This window comes from Ictidomys tridecemlineatus, chromosome 2, assembly GCF_052094955.1.
Source record: "Ictidomys tridecemlineatus isolate mIctTri1 chromosome 2, mIctTri1.hap1, whole genome shotgun sequence".
Lineage (NCBI taxonomy): Eukaryota > Metazoa > Chordata > Mammalia > Rodentia > Sciuridae > Ictidomys > Ictidomys tridecemlineatus.
Genome location: NC_135478.1, coordinates 226,683,998 through 226,694,627, shown reverse-complemented (window position 1 = coordinate 226,694,627; position 10,630 = coordinate 226,683,998). Strand labels below are relative to the sequence as shown.

At 47.5% G+C, this 10,630-nt stretch overlaps 1 protein-coding gene across 7 annotated transcripts in view; it reads right to left on the bottom strand.

The window, feature by feature from the left end:
• Positions 1–1,210: 1,210 nt before the first annotated feature.
• Galnt11 (polypeptide N-acetylgalactosaminyltransferase 11) overlaps positions 1,211–10,630 on the bottom strand; it is a 41,940-nt gene continuing 32,520 nt past the window's right edge. For 3 of the 7 annotated variants that reach the window (XM_078040887.1, XM_078040884.1, XM_078040885.1), the window contains 6 exons: positions 9,339–9,456; positions 8,043–8,195; positions 4,610–4,864; positions 3,355–3,459; positions 1,897–2,034; positions 1,211–1,757 (listed from right to left, as the gene is read on the bottom strand). In XM_078040887.1, the coding sequence (XP_077897013.1) occupies positions 1,626–1,757; positions 1,897–2,034; positions 3,355–3,459; positions 4,610–4,864; positions 8,043–8,195; positions 9,339–9,456 (901 nt within the window). In that variant the 3' untranslated portion in view covers positions 1,211–1,625. Of the gene's footprint in view, positions 1,758–1,896; positions 2,035–3,354; positions 3,460–4,609; positions 4,865–8,042; positions 8,310–9,338; positions 9,457–10,630 lie in introns of those variants that run through there. The other 4 variants (XM_078040888.1, XM_078040886.1, XR_013435515.1 and 1 more) reach the window with 3 other exon arrangements.

Sequence of the window (10,630 nt, the reverse complement as noted above, 5' to 3'; positions counted from 1 at the left end):
CTGGCTGTCCTCCTGCGCCCATTACCGTGGGGTTGAAAAATGAGTCAGGGACCCTCCATGGTGGTATTTCTGGTCTTTTTTTTTTTTTTTTTTTTTGCAGGGGGGGGGTGGCACCAGGAATTGAACCCAGGACTTAGGTATTTCTGAACACTCCCGATTTTCTGTAAATTGGCAATGTCCTGCGGTGAGGACGCTCTAGCCCTTGCTTTCTCCTGTGTCCTGCTGGCCTTCAGCAGGGGCAGAGGACAGAACGGGCAGCCTAGTCTTGCCCCATCACTTACTTTTTGGTATGGGAGATTGAACCCAGGGGAGCTTGACTTCTGAGCCACATCCTCAGCCCCTTTTTTTTTTAAATATTTTTTAAGGCTGTCTTTGAATTCATGATCCTCCTGCCTCACCTCCCGAGCTGCTGGGATTACAGGTGTGTGCCACCGCACCCAGCCCTGGTCACTTTTTACCTGAAACATGGTTGCCTGGAGTTTCCAGAGGCCAGTTATCTGGTTAAGGATCTTCCTTCCATCTGCGCCCCCTCCGTCCATAGGGGTGTTGAGATGAGCACTGGTGTTGCCATCACCTGAACTCACACGTGGTCAGGTCAGTCCCATCCTCAGCTACGCGCCAAGAGTGCGAGCACAGCACTGCCCTGGAACACTGGGCTCAGAGCGGGACTGGGACACACCAAGCAGGTCGGCCTCGGGGCCGTGGAGGTTCTGCATCTTGGCTGCCTTCACCATGGACACTGGTTGACCCTCCTGACGGCCAGTGGACCTGAAGAGACTGTGCTCTGCTCCTGGTGGGGCGGTGTCCAGCAGGGCTGCTCTTCAGTTTGAGGTCACTGTGTGATGCTCCTGGGGGCCAAGTCCTCATCTTGCCTCCTTGCCTTTCAATGTTCACCCTGCATCGAATGTGGCCCTGAGGCGGCCTTGTGGCTTGGCACTGAATTCTGTGTCTCCTCTGGGATGTGAGGGAAATGTCACCTTTTTATCTTGGCACTTACAGGATGATTGAGAAGACCCTTCTGTACCCAGCTGCCTGTTTAAGGACTTCACAGGCAAATGGGTTAAAAGTACCCAAACTCATGGTTCAAGCTAAAAAACCATGAAGCCTCCCCTCGAGTTGGCGCTGCTCCCCAGCTGACAGCTCATCTGAATCCAAAAGTGCTTCGCATCCACGCGAGTCCACAAGACCAGAACAAAAACCAAAATCTGCATTAAATAATCAAAAAGATCCTTTATTTTAAATGTGGATAGTGTCATAAGTCATCAAAATAATTTATAATAGTTGACTGCCTCTTAAATATTATAAATGCCTTCCAAAGTTAAAAATCATTGTGGATTCAACCAACTTCTTCAAATGATTTAAAACATATTAAATGATAACAGAATGAGGCCCTGTAAGACAGGAAATCATAAGTTCCATCACCAAGGGGTGAGAGAAGCACAAACCAGCAGGAACACCCGCCGGGCTCAGCCCTGTGTGCCCTCCATGTGCAACAGATTCCTTGAGAGCGGCTCAGAGGGGCCGCGACGTCAGTGGAGACTCCTGGTTGCCTGCAGATGGCCGCCCTCTCCAGGATCCCCACCAGCCGGACCCCAGGGCTGGGCTGGCAGACTGGGTGGCACCCCTCACCCTTCCAGGTGCCACTGCTGTGAGGAGGAGCCATCACAGATGGCCATGGCTACGGAGCCCTTGGGACCCAGGGTGTCCACCACACTCAGGCACTGTCCGACGGACACCTGGTACAGCCAGTTATTTTTCTGAAAAAGGCAACGGGGATTGTTTGTTTTACTGAACACAGTAAAGACAGGAGAGCCCAACGGAGCCGTGGAACATGCACGAATGACTAAAAGCATCCCCGGGTCGAGTGCTCATTGGCCACCCTTCTCACACACTCACCCCAAAGGTCCACTGCTGGGATCCACCCGACCCGTGGCACTTCATGAGCCGAGGCGGGTCTGAGGAGCGGGTCTCGGACATGTCAAGACAAAGGAGGTTATTTAAAACCAACTCGTGCTCTTCATTGTAAATCCAGATCTAGAGAGGAAATCGGGAACACTGGAAATCAGAGCTGGAAAACGCTTCTCGTGCTCATGGAAGAAAACAGACTTATTCGTGTGCTAGACCCACAAGGAAGCAGAGTGTGAGGGACTGGCTGTGCTCACCAGAGGCCCATGTGGTGAAGGGGCGGTCCTCAGCTTGGTGCTAATAGGCACTGCTGTGAGGTGAGGGCTTATCTCTTAATGACCCTTGTCACCACTGAGGGACAGGAACCTCCAACACTGGGCCAACTAGACCACTCCTTTCTCAGGCGCTGTGTTCCAGCAACGCAGAGCTGACGGTGCCATGCTGGGAGGACCCTGAGTGGTGCTTGAATTTGGTTGACTTGATCACACAATCATAAATCTCAGATTATCTAATTCTCTTAACTCACAGACTATGTAGGGCTTAAGAGGGGCCAAGGATGGCTGGGGCTGTAGCTGAGAGGTAGAGCACTCGCCTGGCATGCGTCAGGCACTGGGCTCAATCCTCAGCACCACATATAAATAAAACTAAGAAGAAAAAAAAAAGAGGGGCCAAGGAGCTGCCAGTGTGCCCTGTGTGGGTGGAACCATGGACACCTCTTGTCAACCGTCTCATCTGCTGGGCAGGGGCTGGAAGGGGAAGGGCACCAGCAGGACCTCCAGAAGGTGAGCACTCCCTCCATTCAGCCTGTTTTACTCATGGCTGCTTCTACCTGTAAAAAGGGACGTGTGAAGCCTCCATCTGAAGGGGAGACTCTGTGGAGAAACAGAACATTCCAGAAAGCTATAATGTTTCACAGCCTCTTTGTCCCCTGACCTCCTGAAATGTGACTGAGGGACCAGACATTCGTTTTATTTAACAGCCACATGTGGCTACAGGATTAGGATAGTAAACTCCTTCTCCACCTAGAATAACCTCAGCATCTCAGCCCACGGGACCTGTCCCCATTCCAACAGTGTCTACAATACTGCCACCTCTCCTACCAGGAATGGTCCAAAAATGCTCGTCACCTTAGGTAAGAGTACATTCACCGTGTACCAGAAGGGCCGAGTGGTCTATTTTTCATTCTTGCATGACACCAAGGCACCACTAGACATGGAAACGGAAATTCCGTAGGCCTTGTCTTTGACCACACACATCAGAGTGCCAAACCGAACAGCCCCATGTGGCCAGGACAGTGCGGAGGAACAGAAGGACGACAGCAGTGGTGTCTGCGGTGCTCTCTAAGGGCCACTCCCAGTGGGAAGTGTGACTGAGATCAGAACCTCAGGCACTGCGGTCCTGGGCCCGAGCCCACCTCCCAGCACTGCCTTTCTGGGAGGCCTCACTCACCTGCGTCGGGTCCCGGTAGTCGCAGGCCTTCAGCACGACCAGGCTGCCCTTCTGGCTGGGGCGGCCCTGGGCCACCAGACATTTATTGGTCTGGAAGTGGTAGAGCTGTAAGAGAGGAGAGCACTGTGACAACTTGGCATACAGGACAGCCGTCGTCAAGGTGCCTGCTCAGGAGGTTGGGGAACTGAGTCCCAGGCATGAGTGTCCAGGGACTGCAAGGCCATTAGCAGTCTCAGCATGGACTGAGGGTAGGGAAGTACACACCATCTCCACCCTGAAGTTCCAAAATGAGACCAAGGAAATAAGCACCAAGGCACAAAAAGACCCCATTAACTGGACCGTCCCTGCTGACTGCGGGTGAGCACCAGAGGCTGCTCCAGGAAGATGTACTTCACGCAGCCTCCGGTGCTGGCAGGGCCTGCGGTCGGGGGGCACTCGTCCTCCCACCTCATGAGCTTCCAACGGGGTTCATCAAATAGAACCCAAAGGGGGACAGTGCTAGGCCTGGCCCTGAAGGACACCGGCCCGGCAGCACACGTCAGCAGTGTCAAAGGGAAAGATGGGAAATGGCAGCATCTACCCATCACTCTCAAAATGCCAGGTTTGGTTTTATTGTTGTTTTGTTTGGCAGGACCGGGGATCAAACCCAGGGCTACTGAGCTATGTCCCCAGCCTTGAGACAGGGCCTTGCTGTGCTGCCCAGGATGGCCCTAGATCGCATCTGATTCCCTCCCAAGGAGCTGGGATTCTATGTGTACGCCACGGTGCTAGCCAGAAAGCCAGTTCTAAGAAACGATTCAGGAGAACAGTTCAATTTTAAGAGAAGACCCCTAAAATTTAAGTACGATTAAAAATGGGGTTAATTTCTTCTGTAATCCCAGCAGCTCAGGAGGCTGAGACAAAGAGGGTTGCAAGTTCAAAGTCAGCCTCATCAACTGAGCAAGACTTGGTCTCAAAATAAAAAGGGCTGGGGATGTAGCTCAGAAATTAAGGGGGAATGTTGATGGAGGACTGCGTGGGACATCGGGTGTTTGAAAAGCCCACTCTGTGCCACCTTCACTCCATCCAAGGCGGTCCCCAGAGCCACTCTGCTCCTGTTTTCTTCAGGCATCCACGGACCCACAGTGCCTTTCCCCACAGCTGTGGGCACTGCAGGGCACAGCACAGGCCTGCCTGGAAGGGAGCCTCCCTCAGGCAGCAGGGAAGGACCTGGCGACAGCTGGGCTCTCTCGAGGAAGCTGGGAAGGGGTCACACCTCTAGTGAAGCACCTGCCAAAGACGGCCGCCTCACCCTGCCACGCTGCAGGACCCGGGGCCGCTTGGGTCCTCTGTTGATGAAAATGGGCTGCTGGGGTCTGGCGTTGGGCCCAGGTATCTGCATCTCTGGGTAGACATGATCCAAGTACCACCTGAAGGACTGACAGCCCAGCCTCTTCCTCAGCTCAACCCGCTCACTGATATTTCCATAGCTTTTGGTCTTCAGATCAGGCCTCAAGGAGAAATACTGCTCCTGAATTAGAAAAAGAAAAAGAATGGAACTTTGTTTGTTAAAATAAGTATCAGACAATTATATTTGAAGTTTGAATTTTTCATTCCAGTGTTTTCTTGATGTTGCCAGATGTTACCAATGGAAATTTTCACATCATTTGAAAAAAAAAAAAAAAAGGACATACCTTAAACTGTAAGATATGCTGTCCCAATTTCAGAAATGGCAAAACGTGTAAATGGTACATCTCTGCATCCATGAAACAGGTTAAGCCTGAGAATAGTTCTCAAGTTCTGTGGTCTTAGGACTCAATATTTTTAAAAGCTACTAAAGACCCTTTGTTTGCATGGGCTATACTATTGATTATTTAAAGCAAATATAAAAATATTTATTCATTAAAATAAACCATTTCAAATCAAACTTTAGTGAGAACAGGGGCATTTGCTTTGTTTTTTGCAAAAATTTTTGAAAAATACAACTTCATGAAAATATTGTTGAAAACAAGGGAAAAATGGGCACCGAGTAGTTGTTAAGATAATTACTACACCAAACTCAGTAACTTTCTGAAGTGTACTTATAGCTGGGTATGGTACATATGCTCCCAGCTACTGGCAGGCTGAGGAAGAAGGATCTCAAGTTCAAGGCCAGCCATGTATGCAACTTAGCAAGACTACAGGCATGTGCCATCCACCCAGCTTATTTTTCATTTTAAAACGGTGCGGTGGCACATGCCTGTAATCTCAGCAATTCAGGAGGTTGGGTTAGGAGGATGGTAAGTTGAAAGCCAGCCTCAGCAACTGGCAAGGACCTAACTCCAAATAATAATAAAATAAAAAGGACTGGAGAAACAGTTCAGTAATAGTTCCTGAGATTTTCATACTTTTGCATTAAAATCTTCTTGCTCTTTTACTCATGAAAGATTTTATACCATGTTGCCTTTAGTCAATTGGAAAATACTGACTGGCCCACTGAGTTATGCAGTTCTTCCAAAATTTAACTGTACAATATTTAAATTCATAAATATCACTGATCTGGTTCATTTTGAGAAAGTGTCTTGTCAAACACCAGAGGTCTGAACCACCACGCGGTCAGGCATCCTGGGAACAGGGGACGACGCGGATCAGGGCATCAGGCTCCCTCCCACAAGCTGCACTGTCCGCACAGGCAAGCACATTTACTAGGATGTGTTGAGATTTTTACCATTTCATGAATGACATTCTTAAATTAAACTGGCTTTTGCTGTGAAATGCCTTATAGGTATACAAGTTTGTGTGTCAGTAACACATGCCTTGAATATAATCTGCACCATGTCCAGCCAGAGGCTCCTCTTTCCTTCTCCTCCTTCCCTCCCAGGTTCCTTCTCTTTAATTGGTGGTCCTTCTGCTTTTTTAAAATTGGTATTTTATAGAATGCTTTATAGAATATCTCAGGAGGCTGAGGCAGGAGGACTGCAAGTTCAGTGCTAGCCTGGCAACTTAGTGAAGCCCTGTCTCTGAATAAAATACATTTTTTAAAAAGCACTAGGGATGTGGCTCAGTAGTTGATCACCCCTAGGTTCAGTCCCCAGTACCAATTTAAAAAAAAAAAAAATTCACTGTGGCATAGTCACATAGGTTCCTAGTGTAATTTTATCAAGTTAATTCTGCATTTCCTCCCTTTTCCCATCCCTCCTCCCTCCCCCACTCCACTCATCTTCCCTTTTTGTGGGATCTGCCCTCTCCCTTTCCTCCTTAATTTGACCTTGCACATGAGAGAAAATGTGGCTTATTTCACTTAGCACAATAGTCTCCAGTTTCATCCACTCATCGGCAAATACCATCATCTCATTCCTCTTTATGGCTGAGTGAAACTCTTTGTGTACATGTGCCAGATTTTTTGATCTACTCATCTGTTGATGGGCACTAAGCTATAGTGAACTGCCCCATGTATCACCATGGTGTGCCGATTGAGTTCTTTAGGAATGGCACCACCACATGTATTTATCCTAGTCTTTTGAGGACTCACCATTCTGCTTTCCAAAGTGGTTGTACTAATGTGCAGTCCCACCAACGATGCAGGAATGTACCTCTTCTCCCACGTCCCTGGATTTTGGTTTTCACTTCTGAGTATGAGTTGGTGCCAACATCTGATTGATTCTCGGGCACCTGCCATTTTACCCCTGTGCTTCTGGCCATCAGTGCCACGCCAACATGGCAAGCATGACAAAGGCTGTACCAATCTGACCAGGCAAACGGCTTTGACCTGGCAGATCACACTGTGGGATCTGTCAGGTAAAGATGGCTCCAAATGAGCACAAAGTTGAATCTCAAGGAGCTCACAGTCTGGCAGAGGAGAGGAGAGGAGCAAGCAATACTGAGGAGCTGCTCAGGGTCCCTGCTTCTGCTCCCAAACACTGCCTCCACCTGCATTCATCTCCTGTTGGAAATCACTCACACTCCCTTATTCACCTTTTATCCCTGTGCCTGAGAGAGTCTGGCACACAGTAGGTGCTCAATAAAAGAGTAAAAATGTACACATTCACAGCAGCATTTTTCATAATTGTCAAAAATAGAAACAACCTCAATGTCTTTCAGCTGAATGAATGGAAAAGTACTATGTGATATATTTACACAACAGAATATTAGTATTTTGTCCCTTATTATTCAATAAAAAGGGACAAAATACTAATACATGGTACAACATGGATGAATCTGAAAACATTAAGGCCCAGTAAAAGGCAGAGAGAAAACACATCACGGACAGCTTCATTTGTGTGAAATGTCCAAGAAAGACGGGTTAACTACAAAGTCATGCCTGGTGACAAAGGGAGTGGCAGATGAGGAGCAGGGTGCTAGCTTCTGAGGAGATAAAAAATGCTACAAAATTGATATGTGAACACATTCAAAAATATCACAAAGAAAATATCAAAAGTTGGGTGAGACAGAAGAAAAATCGGAAAGGAATCCCAGGTGGGCGGAGCCTAACGAGGGAAGCATGAGACCCAAAGCCAACTCTGGCAGTCCAGGGGGATCAGAACTAACTCAGGCAGGCGCGGCACTGCCTCTGACAGCACAGCCACTGTTCAATTCAGAGGAGGTGAGATCCGACGCTGAGTAAGAGAGTGAAGAGAAGACTTGGGGACGAGGCAGTGCTGGGCGAGGAGAGAAGCCCCTGCCCATGCAGTGCCTCTGCCCTGGGCTCCCACTGTGCCCTCAGGCCTCACCTTGTACTCGTCCAGCCAGACGTGAGCCAGCCGCAGAGAGTTGTGTGTCATGGTGTCCTGGCCTTCAGGAGACCCGTAGGGCCGCCTTTTTCGGAAAATGTGTCCTACTCTGGAGCAAGGGATGATGAAGAGCTTACCGCCACACATCCAGATCTGGCCAGAAGCAAAGTGTGCGTTAAACGCTGCTCAGTGCTGCAGAACCACTGTACGAGTGTTCATACAATACATCTTCATTAAATAGGTCTATAACTTTGCAAGCTGCTTCATCTTAATAGAAATATTCAAAGAAAAAAATCAGAGGGACATTTTTTTAAAAAATCACACCTTTCTAAAATGCACTAAAAGTGTACTAAAAATGCTAAAGCAATGTAATATTTTTTTGCTGTATATGAAAGATGCTCACCAGACTTTGCTGCTTTTACCAGGTCAAAGAACTTGATCTCAGAAACTTAGGGACCAGGAATGCTGATTAACTGGTCTTCCAACTTCTTAGGTACTTTATTATAAACATATATGTTTTAAAAGAAATCCTATGGATTAAGAGTCAAAAGACCTTAGTTCTGGTCTAAATTTTGCCCCTGATTATGTGAATTATTTAGTTACTATTTAAAAAAAAAATAAGTTGCAACGAATGATAACCTATATGCCTGCCTTTGCCTTTAATCTTAAAATTTTAAAATTATGGAGGAAAAAACTCTTAAAAAACACGCAGTCAATATATCTGCAAAAATACAAAATGATGCACCCGTCCATACAGTGGTTTATCCTCCAGGGCTCTGCTGACTGCACCAGGAGATGGGAGGCCTCAGTTCTCCCTCCATCCCCCTTCCTGTCCCCACAACAGTCTTATCACAAGGTCCCCCTGGCCATAGACCCAGCCACACCATGCCCTTTCAGAAGAGAATGTGGAATTTCCCCTCAGGTGGGAGGACTCCAGCTAGAGGTGATGGCAGGTCCAGCTACGGACACAGTGAGATGGGAGCCTCGAACCTCCAGAAGGGACGGGACCCCCCCACCACATGTGCCTGGCAGCAACAGTGACATGCAAGCTGATGAAGAGTGGAACTCCAGTCCCTGGGAGGCTCACTCAGGCCACACCCAGCCCTCTGAGGACAAAGGCCTTCCGAGCGCTTCTCCATCTGAGCAGATCCTGTCCATATCACAGGCTCTGGTAAAGCAGCCCTAACTCGGGACTGTGTCCGTGAAGAAAGCCAAGGAGCACTTACAGAAAACAGATGTACAACAACAACAACGTTTCACGCCACAGTTAGTAATTGAACACAAAATCAAAATTACCCGAAATGATATTTCCAAATTTTCTCCTCCCCAGATATCCATGCCACTGTCGTACTGTCCAAGCTCATTGAAGTACTGTCTGTTCATGGCAAACAGTCCCCCCGCCATGGTAGGTGACCTAGGAGGAAAAGAGAATTCCTGTACCAACTCTGTAAGTTACACAGGGACATGCCATTACCTCACCTGCCATTTCTGTTTTTAAAAATTCAGTGCAGCTCTGAAACAAACAGATTAACCATTAACTCGACCTACCATCAGGGAATGAAATGAGCTGGGCCACAAAAGAGGATTTTCTAGATTGCTAGTGACGTGCTCAGTGTTGCACACGAGAGCTCTTTTTGTAAGTGTCAAGAGTCCCTTCTCATTATCCCATGTCTGACAGGATTCTATCTGGAATCAATCATGATTTCCTCCACCACACAGAGCCACTGGGATAAAAATGACTCCAAGGTCCACCACAGACTTCCCAAGTCTTGGTCCCTTGAGCAGGACCAAATGTGTCACCAGTGGCTCTCAACTGGGACAACTTCGTTGCCTCAATGGACAAATAACAATACGAGCATTCTTAGCTGTCATGACTTGGCATGTGGGTGGTGTGGAGGGGCTGCTACTGGCATTCTGCTACCTATCCTAACACACAGCAAATGACCCTGGGGTCCTATGGAGGGCAAGAGGCTGAGAAGCCTGTGCTGGAACGAGGAAGCAGAAGCAGGCAGCCTCTGTAAGGCTCAGGCCCAACTTCCAGCCATCTCATTCCTCAAACTGGATCCAGGGGATCATGGGTTTTAGTGACCCAATGTCTGGCCCTAAGCAAAAACAAAACAACAAATAACCAGGCAATGAGGAAGATAAAAACAACATGAAGGAAAATAAGAGAAACAACCTACCATAGAAACAAACAAGCAGGGTTTTCAAAGATGAAGTTATCAAGTAGAGACTTCAAAGTAACTGCTCAATATGTTCAAGGACAAAAGAATGAAAGTCTGGCAGGGAACTGGATACAATCAAAGAGGAAGTCATAGTTATCCTAATCTAAAAACCAATTCTTGGGCTTGAGATGTGGCTCAAACGGTTGCATGCTCGCCTGGCATGTGTGAAGCACTGGGTTTAATCCTCAGCACCACATAAAAATAAAATAAAGATATTGTGTCCATCTAAAAAATTAAAAAATAAGCATTCAAAAATAAATAAGTAAAATAAAAACCACTTCTGAAAACTGAGACAAATTTAATCGGCCAATGAAAATGAGAGATTATTTCAAAGAAAGCAAAGTAAGACTGACGCTGATTTCT